Source organism: Somniosus microcephalus, chromosome 10, assembly GCF_052327205.1.
Source record: "Somniosus microcephalus isolate GS21.2 chromosome 10, FLI_Smic_1.0, whole genome shotgun sequence".
In the NCBI taxonomy this organism is placed as follows: Eukaryota; Metazoa; Chordata; class Chondrichthyes; order Squaliformes; family Somniosidae; genus Somniosus; species Somniosus microcephalus.
In genome coordinates, this window is record NC_140996.1 from 152,739,308 (window position 1) to 152,754,267 (window position 14,960).

Genomic DNA, 14,960 nt, shown 5'->3' on the forward strand with positions numbered 1-14,960 from the left:
ATTAGCGCCCCCGTGGTCGAAATTCATCGGTGACGCCCCAAGAGGGAAGCGGGGCGCTACTGGAAGCACCCTGCCTCACTCTTGGGGCGATGCAAGGGAATATTGCGATGCGACGGGCTCTGCGGCACATCGCGCCATGGTACTACAGGCCTTCCTCCCCTTAAAGGGGAGGGGCCTAGCGCAGCATGACCCGGGGCCCAGCTGGGCCATCAGGGATCGGAGTGCCAGCAAAAGAGCCCAGCACGCAAGAGGAGTGCTGGGCTCATGGAATGCAGCCGGCACTCCATGGGGTGGCTGCTGAGGAGGCCGGGGATGGCAACGGGGGCAGGTGCTGGCAGGCGGCCAACAACAAAAATAGCCACCCAGCACTTCACCTTTAATTAGTGCCACCTCGGCCGCAGGTGTAGGCCCCCCTGGCCCCATTGGACAAAGCGTCCCGCGGTAAGTCAGGGGGCGATACCGAAGATCGTGGCCGGGGCGCTGAGCATGGCGATGACGTCATCGCCGGCGGCGCAGCGCCGCGGGGTGCTAACGGTGACCACCGCTGCTAACCTCCCGCTGAATTTCGCGGGAGTGTTGGCGGCGCCGCGTCCAGGCATTAGTTGCTTTAGGCACTAACGGGAGGCGCAAAGCAACTGAAATTCCCCCCCCATGACTCTATGTACTCCAATGGAGCTGAAAAAACTACATGGACTGCTGGACTTACTCAAGGTCTGAGCTGGTGTGCATTATAGGCCAAGATGAATTTTTTTCTACTTCTCTCCTTTAATGTCCCACGTTGAACTCTTTCCTTGCTATGAAGCACTCGCTCCATAGTGAGGTGCAGCAGGACAGTTGATTGTCACACTTCCTGATAGCCATTACAAAAGCCACATGCTATCGGCTGACAGGTGAGGTATTTTGCACACAAAATCTCTCCTTTTCTTCTCCTAACCCCCAGATGGAGCAATCCACCACCACAAGGCCCTCTACCTTGCAGGCCAGCTGAGAATTACCAAAATATGCTTAGAAATGGACTCTGAGTTGAACTGTCAATCGCAACTAGGATGTGAACTAATTTTCTGTGAGCTGGAGCTAAATGCTCTACTGAATCCACCGGGATGGTTTCAATAAGGCTTAATATTGTTAGGAATTTAAATATCACTAAAATAATAAATTGGGACAAATATATTTAGGGTGTTGCCCTCTAACTGTTCATCCTTTTTCCCTCCTTTTTCTGCTCTCACTGACTTTGCACCTCCTGCAGCCAAAAGGACAGCAGGCTGCCCCCCAGGACTCTTCCTGTACCACTCGTGAATGATCACTAGGAGGCACACAAGAGTGGTCCGGTGATTCTTCCCCTCCTGTTTTCCTTCATCTCTTGTGGAGAAACACTTCACCAGTGCAGCATGAATCAAGGAACTCAATGAAGTGGGGTTGAAACCTGTATGGTGCCACATATTAGTGTGCCAATACACCATGCCATCCAACACTACTACATTGTAAGGGGCCATTGACAGCAAGAAAAGTATTTGGCAAGCCTTTTATCTCTTGTTTACAAGCATGCAATGTTGAAGCACATCATTATGATACCTGTGAATGATGTCATCATGATAAAAATGATACATGGCACTTCTCCTTCCTGAAATGAATAAAATGATTCCCCAAAGACTTTTTCAGGAAGGTAGCGTTCCTTTAATGTTCAGCTAATGTCAGAAAGGTAAAAGCTACTGCATCTTAATATTCTGCATCAGTCTAAAAACAGTGTGCTGTATACCAGTGATGAGGCTTCAAACATCACTTTTCCTGCCTGTGGAACTCTCTTCCTGAAAGCCTCTGCCTTGAGTTCTGCCTCGTTTGTGCAGAAGTTTAAGTGCAGAGTTACTGCAAAACCAGAGATGTCAGGGTATGCATTAGAGCTGTGTGAAATCTTTGCATTTCCGATTTACATCCAGTACATTTTATACTCTCGGCAACCATCAGGGTCCAATTCATGAAGTCCCTGTCTTTATATCAGTCTCCCCTACTGTCCTTTCCACGTTCATCTTGTCCATGAGACTGACTTTCTGCTCCCTTGATTCCATTGCCACTAAACTTATGACTATCCAGCTTCTCTTTATGACCCCATACTAACTGGCGTTGTAAATGATTCCATCTCTTCAGGCACTGTCACCCTCCTTTTCATAACTGCTGTCATCACTGCCTTCCTCAAATAACCTATCCTTGAGCCTTCTGTCCTTGCAAACTACCATTCCATCTGTAACTTTCCTTTTCTCTCCAAGGTTCTTGAATTTGTTGGTATCGCCTTGATCCACATCCATCTTTCCAGTAATTCCCTGTTTGAATCGCTCCTGTTCTTCCCACAGCACCAAAACAGCCCTAATGATTCATAAATGACATTCTCTGTGACTGAGATCTCTTCCTCCTTGACCTCTCTGCGGCCTTTGACACGGTCGACCACACTATCCCCTTCCAACATTTCTTCCCTATTGTTCAGCTCAGTGGGATTGCCCTCACCTAGTTCCACTCTTACATATCCATTAGTAACCACAGCAGCGGCAACAATGGGCTTCTATTCCAACCTCAACACTGTAACCTTCAAGGTCCCCAAGCACTTTCCCCCTCCTCTTCCTCGTCTATGTCCTGCCTCTTGGTGAGTGTTAATTTCCTCCAGCTCAATATTGGGAAGATTTAAACCATTATCCTCAGCCTCCACCATAAACTCTGTATCCTTGCCAAGGACACCATTCCCCCTCCCCAGCCAGTATCATAGACGGAATGAAACTGATCGCAACCTCGGCATCTTGTTCAACCCTGAGCTGAATTTCTGACCCAATATCCTCTCCGTCATAAAGACTGCCTACTTGCACCTCTGTAACATCGCCCGCCTCTGCCCTAACTTCAACCTATCTGCTGCTGAAATCCTCATCCATGCCTTTGTCACCTCCAGACTGATTATTCCAAAGATTTCCTGGATAGCCTTCCATTCTCTACCTCCATAGATTTCATCTCATCCAAACCTCTGCTGCTCATATCCTGCCTTAAGTCACGCTCGCCTATCAACCCGTCCTCGCTGACTTATTTGGGCTCCAGTCCCTCAAAGCTTCAAATTAAAAATTCTTCTCCTATTTAAATCCCTCCATGGCCTTGCACCTCCCTATCTCTGCAACCTCCTCCAGCCTTGCAACGCCTCCCTTCTGAACTCTCCATTCCTCTGTCTCTTGAATTCCCCACTTAAACCCCCTTCACCATTCCACCACCCTCCTTTAAGATCCCCCCTTAAAACCTACCTCCTTGACCAAGCTTCTGGTTAGCCCTCCTAATCTCTCCTCCTTTGGCTTGGTGGCAGTTTTCCTCACTCCTCTATGAAGCATCCTGTGATGTTTTCCTATGTTAAAGGTACTATAAAAAAGTAAGTTGTTGTTGTTAAAGTATTTTATTTGTTTTTTTCCAAAATAGTTTTGTAAAGTGCTCTGAACACAGGCATCTCATTTTATTTTTGACCCAAGGTAACATGTATTTGCCCACAGAAGATTTCATCCAATTTGTTTTGACTCACATTCAAGAAAATTGATGTCTGAAAATCAGGTGGCTGACACATTATATAAAAAATAGATTAAGTCAACATATTGTCTAAATACAATCTGTGTAATGCTCAGCAACAATGCAGGCTTTCTATTTAATTAATGCTGCATTGCAAGTCTGGTACCGTAGTTATACGACAGGTTTGTATTGAAAAAGCATAAAAGACTCCACCACCATCTTCAGGATAAATGCTGACCTGACATTGTAGTAATGTTTAGTTGTACTTGGAGCCTCCTTTGCTGCTAACAGCATGCGTTGGCTGCAGTTCCACGACAACAGCAGCAACAACTTGCATTTATATAGTGCCGTTAATTAAAACAGTTAGGTTTCATATTAAAAAATAACTTTCCATTTTAAGGTTTGAGAACAGCTAACCGCCGATTCTTTTGATTAATTGGAAATATCCGTGGCAGTCAGGATACAGCAAACAATTGTTGTTTCAGCATTTATGTGGAATGTTATCTGTACAGGAACAATATACATGGAGTATCCCCCACTCCACAATAACAGTGGGCTGTGGAACCATGTCAGTCACCTCACACTGTTAAAATCCATCCAATAACTAGAGGCAATATGTTTGGGATATTAAGGGGAGGTTTAACTGATGAAAAATCACAGGCTACTTCCCAATTTCCAAAAATTTGCACCCAGTGTATGTCTTGAAATAAAAAATCCCCCCTTTCATGATTTTACAAATGATTTTAGTAACAGCTTGGTTAGATTCAGATAAAATAAAATCATTGAATTCTAAAACTGTCATATCAACCCTTTCCTGAAGAACATACAGTATAGATGCATTTAAGGGGAAGCTCGATAAGCATACGAGGGAGAAGGGAATTGAGAGCTCTGCTGATAGATGAGGAAGGATGGGAGGAGGCTCGAGTGGAGCATAAACGCAGGTATGGACTGGTTGGGCCGAATGGCCTGTTTCTGTGCTGTATATTCTATGTAACAAATAAAGTTGCGGTTTGTGATTTTGTTTCTCACCCAAGTGTCTGGACACTCAACACTATGCTTAAGAGTCTCCAAAATGAGCTACTGAGAAATCCACATAAGTATAGATTCCAGTATGGAGGGCGCATTCTATCCCTCTTGGGACATACCCCAGAGTTCTCCAGCTCTCCAGGTTGGCGAGTGCCGAGGCTTAGGGACCTTCAGGTGTGCAAAGGGATTGTACCAGAGTTTAGTTAACTTAAACCATGTCATTTAACCAGCATTGAGCTTATCCAACTAGGAGCACCCTCTCCATTAGGACACTGGCTTTGCAGGGTTATCTGGAGCTGAATAAGAAGAATCCCAGCCCAAGTAACAGGTTTACCTCTAGCTCCTATCAATGAGTCAGGTTGGCAGCTCTTTCTGAAACAATGCCTTAGAGTACTGCAGACCTACCCGGCTCAGGTGTTGGATTACTGAATCTGACCCGAACGACAGGCTGCGTTGAAGTCTTCCATCACCAGGCATGTCCTCTTAGAGCCCAAGAAGGATAGATATTTTTGTGAGATGCTGTTTCTCAATGTTGCTCTTGGCTGTTAATTAGTAAGAATATATTTCTCTATTATGCTAACTTTATTATTGAATCACAAAATTCCACAGCTGTAACATTTATTTAAATGATTCAATGCAAGAAGAAATCTTGGTTATTGCTACCTGAAATGTGGTTGATTCAAACCTCGGTGTAGTTTTGTGCCACTGAAGGGTTAAAATGGCTTGTCCTGCCCCCATTAATGAGCTGGGGATACTGTAGTTATTTTTATCCTGAACTACAGTAAACATAACACCACATTTTTTTTAATTGCATGACTAATGTATAACAATCCCACTGTAGCTTTTACAAGCAAACTTTAGTTGCTCTGTTGTAATAACTAGAAAAGTTAATGTAGCTTGAACAAGGTTCCTAATTGTCCCTGTCTCTGTCATATTTGTCTACTTGAATGGTCCTAAATACCACAGCGATTAATTAGTGCAGAGCAGGTATTACAAGATGTTATCATCCTTCCCAGACTGTCTGGGTGAATGGAGGGAGGCAGTAGATTGTTACAATGTTTCATCCATGCACTTCCTGTAAGACAGTTTAACCAGAAGATTTAATGTGTCAAAGTTAACTGCGTTCAGCAGCAGATTTTCACATTCTAATTAAAGATTAAGAACATAGTACATTACAGTGTGATTTGTCATACATGGCTTGTTAAATAGGAAACCTACCGGGATTCCACAACATTTTATAAACATTATTGAGGCTTTTAATGTGGAATAGGGGACAATTACAAGAACACGCTGTTGACAGCATTACAATAATTTACATACTTTGCTTGCTTTATTGAAAATTCTATAGAGTTCCCGCAGTATCAATTTATTCTAATCCTTTAGCAGTTATAAAATATTCAAAACTCTTTTAAATATGGGCATTTCTGAAATAATACAATTCCTGAATCTTTTCCCACCGAAAACAGAATGCAGCGAAGCAAAAAATTGTGTGGTGTGTTTCTTTATACTAACAGGAATAGGAAATGATAATGGAGGTAGGCTTGTGCTATGTTATTCATGTGGGAAAAGTCACTCCATTAAAATAATGGGAGAAATAGTTTTTCTCCCGAAAACATATATTGCTTGGTTATTTTAACTTGTTTTTTTCGAAGCTTAGAGTACTAAAAAAAATGAAGACAAAATTCCATCGCATTGCAGAACCGTAATATATTTGAGTTTTGAATTTCCCTGTGCCCTTCAAAAATAAAGATAATTTACATCCCATTTTAATTTTTAAAAAAAACAGGGATTGGCCCAGAAATTTGCGGGCTGCAATCTGGGGGATGTCCTCCGCTGGAGTTCGCGGAGTCAGCGGGAGGGCAACTCAATTGCATAGGGTGAGCGGGTGCACACACCACTACGGGCACACCTCCAGAACCCAACCACCCAACGCAACTAGAAAGGCTGCCAATCATGAGAGCGGGGAGGTGCCTGGGTTGCCTTACCCAAATCCCCATCCATCTCCCACTCAGCCTGTGCAGTCAGTCCAAAAAAGATGTCTTTTAAAAAGCACTGACCTCTCTTTTGGTGTTGGGGGTTGGGGTGGGGGTTGTGCTGGGCTGTTCCCTTTGCCTGGACCTCTCCCCCCACACCCCCGCTCGCAAGCCCTACCTGTGCCCATCTGGAGACCAGTACATCTCAGCTCTCCTTGTGTGCAAGTTTCCAGTATTAAGCCGAGTCCCTTCGGAGGCAGGGAAGCGAGAACTCTCGGTGTAGGAAGTCCCCGCCCCTTTTGGCATTATTGATTTTGGCATTATTGATTTTGTAAGCTGCAGGCAGAGGAACCTCCCCTCACAAGGCCAACTGGTGGAAATGCCTCCCTGCCTTTTTCCTGTGGGTTCTGCTGGAGTCCCACTGGAGTTATTGGTGGAAGCCCAGCGAAATCCTTTATTTAATTTGGAGCCATTTTCTGTGCTTCAGTACTGAAGGTGGAAATAAGGAAATGTAAATACTCCTGCGTATTCATTCATTCACTGTAATATAATACAAAATAACTTGGATATTACGTTTCACTATAAATGAGCTGCTATAGTCCTCTGTTCTTAGACTGGTTTGATGCCATAATATGATGCATTCAGATATATTTAAGCACTGTTGCAATTCAGCAGGATAAATGGCCAATCTTTCCTCATTACAAGTCTGTCTACATATGAACAAAACATACTGTCAATGGCATTAACCCCTCTGTAGTTTTGAACACCATATTGAACCAGGATTAGCTGCTGTACCATTATCCTGGCAGTGTCAGGCTGGGGAATGGGTTCAAGCTGCAGAGTGCCCTGTGATTGATCTTTTTCAGACTAAAAGGTCATCACTAAAGAAACCAACCTGACTAGATCTGTTTTGTGATTATTTTACTTTTAATACTGGGGATCCAAACCAGTTTGTATACTGAACAGTGCTGACCTTAACTCACCACCCCTGGCTCCTACCCATGTGATTGACAGGAAGTCCTGGTGAAAAACAGGGAAATGCAGCATAACAACAACTTGCCTTTAATGTAAAAGTAAATCCAAAGGCAGTTCCCAAAAGAGGCAGAATGAAAATAGATGCTAAGTCAGTAAGGGATGACTGAAGGCTAGGCCAACCAGATCAATTTTGAAGAGACTTTTAAAGGTGGAAAGGGATATGTAGATATGGAGAGATTAAGTGGGGAATTCCAAAGAGCAGGGCAGAGATGGTTGAAGGCTTTGTCAATAATGGTGGGTTGAAGGAAGGCAGCTGGGTGCATAGTAGGCCGGAATCAGAAGACTGGTGCCTTCAGGAGAGGATTTAGGGCTGGAGGAGATTGCAGAGCAGGGCTGGGGGAGGGGTGCGGCGGGGCGGGGGGCTGCGGTTGGTGGGTGGGCAGGCAGGGGATGGGGGAGATTTATAGACTAGGACAAAGATTTTAAATTGAATACATTGAGGGATGGGATGTAAATATAGGTTAGTGAGGATGGGGAGGTGGGCGAATGGGGCTTACTGCGGGATAGGATATGGGTGGCAGAATTTTGGACAAGTTGGAGTTTACGGAGAGTGGATGATAGGAGGCCAGCAAGTTGAGTCTGGAAGTGACAAAGTTGTGTATAAGGATTTCAGCAGCACACAGTGTCAACCACCACTCTAAATAAAATTCATGGCAGAACCATGCTGCATGTTGGTAAGAAGAAAGAACTTGCATTTATATAGCGTCTTTTATGACCTCAAGAGATCCCAAAGCACCGCCAGTGAAGTACTTTTGAAGTGTAGTCACTGCAGGGAAATGTGACAGCAAGGTCACACAAACAGCAATGGTCAGATAATCTGCTTTAGTGGTGTTGGTTGAGGGATAAATGTTGGCTAGGATACCAGAAGAACTCCCATGCTGCTCTTCAAATAGTACCATGGATCTTTTACATCCACCTGAGAGAACAGACAGGGCCTCAATTTAACATCTCATCTGAAAGACGCACCTCCAACAGTGCAGCACTCCCTCAGTACTGCACTGAGGTGTCAGCCTAGATTATGTGCTCAAGTCCTGGAATGGAGCTTGAACCCACTACCTTCTGATTCAGAGGCAAGAGTACAACTAAGGCTGACACCTATTGTATGATACCATAGAGTAGTGGAATCTACACTGTCATTTTTAATTCTCCACAAAGTTAGTCTGTAACCTCAGGTTATTGTACAATTGCTACTTAAAATCTTTCCTTCCCGAAGGAGGGAGGAAAATGAGGGAGTAAGTTAATCTTTTAATGGCCAGGTTAAAGCAATGTTGGCGGTGGCCTGGGAGCAGGTTGGCTGTCTTCTTCCCCCTTGTTTGGGAAATGTTGCCAATGTGGAGAGAGAAATTGAAGAGGGATAGAAAAATATTTTTAAAAAGGAGGGGTTAAAACAACAAAACATAAAAATAAATAAAGAATAGATCTCATTTGGAATGCAGAAGTATGTTTCTTTAGTAATGATCTTTACTTCAGGGGAAAAATCAATTGTGTTGTACTGCAAGTTTAAATTTCCTTTGTCATATCTATAGCATACAGGCAATACAATGTAATGCTTTTGTAAAATAGTCATTGTAAATATTATAAAGGAATTAGAATAATATGCAATATTTCTAATTCCTGCACTATTTATAGAAATACAGTAGTATTACAGAAATAGAAGGAACTGTCATATTTTAACACTGGCCATTTCTTTTATACATTGTACAGATGCTACCAGAGAAATCAAAGATATATCAAAATATTACATTGTTCAGGTTAACAGAGCACTGTATTGATTGTATTTTTTATTATCAGTGCTGCTTGTTTTCAGAAATCTGCTAATGGTTCAATATATTGTCCAAGACAGTGCTATTTCTTTTGGTAACACACATTTTCCAGATGTACAATCAGCAGATGTATTCTCTATTGCTGTATTTTCATATGCAAAGCATGTACCCACTGTATCTACAGTAACCCATCTCACCAAGCAGCTTTTATGAAACCCAATCTCAGGGCATTGCAGTCTAAATAAAATTTCATTTGGATTTGGCCTCCTGCTGAGAACGGCATTGCTTTGTTTTAGCAGCAGAAGCAGTAAGCCAGAAAGGTATGTCCTGTTTTGCATGGCTGATGATGTGGCTTGAGGATCACAATCAAGTCGTTCATGCTTCCAGGCTTCGGAATCTCATCCGCATCCTGTGCCATCCTCTTTTCCTTTTCTTTTTCTATTTTCTTTTTGTTCTCTCTCTCCACTGCCTGTCCTCTACCTGTGGGGCGGAATCATCATAAGCCCATACAGTTGTTTTCTTTCACATAAACATCGTGGCTCCGTGATTGTTTTGTTTATTCTCTCCTTTTCTTTTCTAGGTATTGACCACGCAAACACAGATTTAAAGAAAAACTATGTAAGTGGAGTGCATGCTTCGGGTGTTTAACTCCAGGCCTCACTAAAGTTATTGGGTTAAAATTATTAAAAGTTAAACTATTTGTGAAAATCATTGTGAAAATTTCTGTGCCTGTGCAGTTAAGAGACTGAAGGTTTTTTTTAAATGCCTTGTTTAATTTTGAAGAAAGAAAGCTTGCATTTGTGTAGCATCTTTCATGACGTCAGGAAGTCCCAAAGCATTTTACAGCCAATAAAGTGCTCCTGAAGTGTAGTCACTGTTGTAACATAGAAAATGAGGCAGCCAATTTGTATGAGACAATTTTGGCAAGAATACTGAAGAATACCACGAGGTTGTAATTATTATATTTTTAAAAACTCTACCCGTTACTGCAGCAACAGGCAAGTAGCTTTACAGTTACAAATGCATTTCCCTGAGAATTTTTTTTTTTGTACCTGATTTGATTTTGAGAATCTGTAAGTATTATATCTGTGCAATTTTTTGCTGTTGCATATTTCACATCAATTTGATCATTTTATCAGCGGCACTACACGTGCTGTTTGTGAAATACATAGTAAGTTTGTTCAGAACAAGGAGTGCGTGGAAAACAATACACAATCATTCTGTTTAATATTTAACAATCAAACGGAGGGGCACTTGATCAAAAAAATCTATAATGGTAGCACCCTCGGTATAAAAACCACATGGATTTTTTAAAGGAACTGTATTTGTTAAATATTTTATATCGGGGGGGGGTGGCGAGGCGTTGAAATTCCTCTGTGATATGTTAAATGCACTGGCTAATGGATTTGTATCATACTCCAGTCTGCACTATTTTAATAAAGTTGTTAACCCATTAATTTTATATGGCTTAACAACATTGTTAAACAGTACACTGGAATTTGGCATGAATACATGAACCAAGATAGTAAAAATACCACACGGAGCAACTTATCCTTATCTTCCTTTATTTAAAAACTTCAATTAATCTAGTCTAATCCTCACCTAGCTGGTACCACTTCCCTCCAGATCAGCAACTAACTTGATTGTGAGCCTATTAGATGTGTTCTTCCACGGCCTGTCTGGAAAATGAAGCTATCTGCTGGTATAAGGGAATGCACAGCTTCAGTCTGGAAACCCTGACCAAATTAAAAAATTGTAGCTGAAATGAGGGCAGATCAGTCAGACTTTGTGCAGTATGTATTTACATGTGTAATGTATAAATGAATGAGGATTAAACGGAATTATTTTTGCAGCATTCCCACTTTCTTGGATTAAAATAAAATGAAGATGTTTTAATTGCAGATGGTTGGTAGTGGTATGACAATAGTATTGTAAGTGCAAGACATTAACAATGGCAATTGAAGTATACCACTCCTTTAGTCCCACAATATGTAAACTGAAAGAGCTCATTTGAAATCATTCTGCAGCAGACCCTTTATCCACACTTACTGTTTCCTATGGTCTGAAATTTCTAGAACTGTCTTCGATCAGCCATGTTAGATCCTGACAGGTGCTGACCAAAGCACATGAAGAATCAGTGTGCTTCGACTTACTTAGTTGGTAGTTGTAATGAGGACAGATATTCGGAATACCATGAAATCTATTCAGCTTCACATACATATCACACTACTGTGTGCTATGCAGTACATGTGTATATTATCACAATGCTGAGAGTTAAACTCTTGCTATTTATATATGTACATCACAGTGTTGTGAGCTAAACAGTCAATATGTATCCATATCACACAGCTGTGGGTTAAACAGCCAACGTGCATGTATGTATAACACAATGCTGTTTGTTAACAGTATCTTGTAGGAGTCTACGTACTCCTAGCAAAAAATACTGAACTCGGAGAGGTTCAACAGAAAAGGTTTAATTGTTGAGGTTGCATGCTGAACACAAAATGGAGTCAGAGACTACACAAAGTACGACTGCCTTTCATCAGTGCACAGCTTCGACTGCTCCTCCCCCGCTCTGGGCTTAACTATGTTGCAGATCGAGTTTCTTAAAGGTGTGATCCTTCTTAAAGGCATGACGCCTGATTTATACTCTACGGACCGGAAAGTGGATTGTGTCCTTTCTGTGATCGGTACGCCACACAGCTCCCCTCAGAATCCGCTAGTAGGGAGTGTACAAACCGGCGTGGCGGCTTGATGGCATGGCCGGAACGGCTCTTGGCGGTTGGTGTCGGGAGCGGGGCGGTCGGACGCGTCGGGCTCTTAGGCGGTCTGCCCCACGGTGGGGGTTGGCCCACTTGAACGGGTTCGTCGGGCTCTAGGAGCGCCAGCTTGAGCTGGTCGACCGACACCTTGTCAGTTCTGCCGCCCACTTCGAGGAGGAAGAACTTGTTCCCCGTCTGGAGTACCTTGTAGGGTCCATCGTATGGGGGCCGGAGAGGTCCTCGGTGGGCGTCATGGTGCACGAAAACAAATTTGGCCATGTGCAGGCAAGGTGGTACGCGGGTTGCTGGTTCGCCGTGCCGGCCGGTGGGTACCGGAGCGAACTGTTGTGCTCAGTTGGCGAAAGCGTGGCGTTGCTGGTCAGCTGACCAGGGGGTCGTGGCGGTGGGCAGGAACTCTCCGGGTATGCACAGCGGCTGGCCGTACACGAGTTCCACCGCCGAGGCTTGCAGGTCTTCCTTGACCACGGAGCGTAGGCCGAGTAGCACCCATGAGAGGCGGTCAATCCAAGCCTTGTCCTCGAGGCTGGCGCGGAGGGACGCCTTCATGGACCTGTGGAATCGCTCGCACAGTCCGTTGGCTTGGGGGAGGTAAGCCGTGGTGCGGTGAACGGCCATCCCGAGGTTTCGGGCGATGGCGGCCCACAGATCAGAGGTGAACTGCGGGCCTCTATCCGACGTCATGTCAGAGGGGACGCCGAACCGAGCAACCCAGGTACCGATGAACGCCCTCGCGATGTCGGCGGTGGTGGTAGACGTCAGTAGAATGGCCTCGGGCCAGCGGGTGGTACGGTCCACGATTGTCAGCAGGTGCGTGTGACCGTGTGATGGCGGCAGGGGGCCGACGAGGTCGATGTGGACGTGGTCGAACCTTCTTTCTGGCACGGTGAACTCCTCGAGTGGGGCTTTGATGTGCTGGTGGATTTTGGCACCCTGGCAAGCTATGCAGGATCTGGACCAGACGCACACATCTTTGCGCAGGCCGCGCCAGACAAATCGGTTGGCCACCAGTCTAATGGACGCGCGGGTGCCGGGGTGTGAGAGGCCGTGGACGATGTCGAACACCCGTTTTCGCCAGGACGCCGGGACTATGGGGCGGGGTTGCGCCAAGGAGGTGTCGCATTTGACTGTGACGGCGGACAGGCCGCAGGCGACGTCGGTCAGTCGCAGCCCTGGGAGGGTTGTGGGCGCGGAGAGCAGATCGGTGTCGGTGCGTTGCTCCGCTGCCAGTTGAGCATAGTCCACTGCCAGGTGGGCGCCATGGACGGCGGGGTGGGATAGGCAGTCGGCCACCACGTTGTCTCAACCGGAGACGTGCCGGATGTCCGTGGTGAATTCGGACACCGCGGCGAGCTGGCGTTGTTGCCTAGCTGACCATGGGTCCGCAGATTTCGCCATCGCGAATGTCAGGGGTTTGTGGTCGACAAACGCGGTGAAGGGGCGGCCCTCCAGAAGAAATCTGAAATGGCGGACTGCCAGGTACAGTGCGAGGAGCTCGCGGTCAAAGGCGCTGTATTTGGCCTCCGGGGGGCGCAGTTGGCAGCTGAAAAAGGCCAGCGGTTGCCAGGCCCCGTCGACCCACTGTTCGTACACGGCGCCGACCGCGTGGTCGGAGGCGTCCATGGTGAGGGCCACCCTGGCGTTGGGCTGTGGGTGAGCGAGCATGGTGGCGTCGGCAAGCGCCTTTTTGGTCGAGTTGAAAGCGGTCAACATGTCCACCGACCACTCGATCGCCATTCTGTCTTTCTTACCCCGGAGGGCTTCGTATAGGGGCCGCATGAGGGAGGCCGCTCCGGGAATGAAGTGGTTGTAAAAGTTGATCATCCCCAAGAACGCCTGGTGGCCTTTGATGGTGGTAGGCCGGGGGAACTGCTGGACGGCTTGCACCTTGGCGGGCAGGGGAATGGCTCCGTCCTGCGTGATGTGGTGGCCGAGGAATTCGATCCTGCTGAGGCCGAATTGGCACTTGGCTGGGCTGATGATGAGCCCGTGCTCACTGAGCCGCTGGAACAGGGTGCGGAGGTGCTCGATGTGTTCCTGCTTGGAGGAACTAGCTACCAGGATGTCATCCAGATAGACAAAGAGGAACTTCAGGTCCCGGAGGACTAAGTGCATGAGCCGCTGGAAGGCCTGGGCCGCGTTTTTGAGGCCGAAGGGCATTCGGAGGAACTCGAATAGCCCAAAAGGGGTGATTATGGCCGTCTTGGGAACGTCCGTGGGGTGGACTGGCACCTGATGGTAACCGCGCACCAGGTTGACTTTGGAGAAGACTGAGCGGCCGGCCAGTCTAGCCGAGAAGTCTTGAATGTGCGGTATGGGGTACCGATCCGGCGTGGTGGTGTTGTTTAGGCGCTGGTAGTCCTCGCAGGGGCGCCATCCCCCGTCGGGTTTGGTGACGATGTGGAGTGGGGAGGCCCAGGGGCTGTTGGAGCGGCGGATGATGCCGAGCTGTTCCATTGTGGCGAACTCGGCCCGCGCGATCTCCAGCTTGGCCGGGTCCAGCCTGCGGGCGTGGGCATACACCGGTGGGCCTGTGGTGGGGATGAAGTGTTCTACCCCGTGCTTAGCAACCTTCGCGGAGAAGGTCGGGTTGGTGAGGGCTGGGAACTCAGCCAGGAGCGCTGAGTAGTCGTCCGTTGAGCGGGCGCGGCACTGCCATGCCATTTCAGCGGGTTGGCGGGGGGCCATTTCGCCCGGGATAGGTGACATGGTGTTCATGTCCACGAGGCGGCGCCGAGGCATGTTGACCAATAGGCCATGGGCGCACAGGAAATCCGCACCGAGGAGCGGGGAGAGCACCTTGGCGGTGATAAACTCCCAGTGGTAGCGGCGGCCTGCGAGGTCGATGGTGACGGTGCGGG

General features: G+C 46.3%; 1 protein-coding gene across 2 annotated transcripts in view; it reads left to right on the top strand.

Annotated features, from left to right (window-relative positions):
- LOC147111767 (PC3-like endoprotease variant B) overlaps window positions 1-14,960 on the top strand; it is a 780,400-nt gene that overhangs the window by 293,319 nt on the left and 472,121 nt on the right. For both annotated transcript variants that reach the window (XM_085998973.1, XM_085998974.1), the window contains exon 5: window positions 9,900-9,937. In XM_085998973.1, the coding sequence (XP_085855099.1) occupies window positions 9,900-9,937 (38 nt within the window). The remainder of the gene's footprint in view (window positions 1-9,899; window positions 9,938-14,960) is intronic.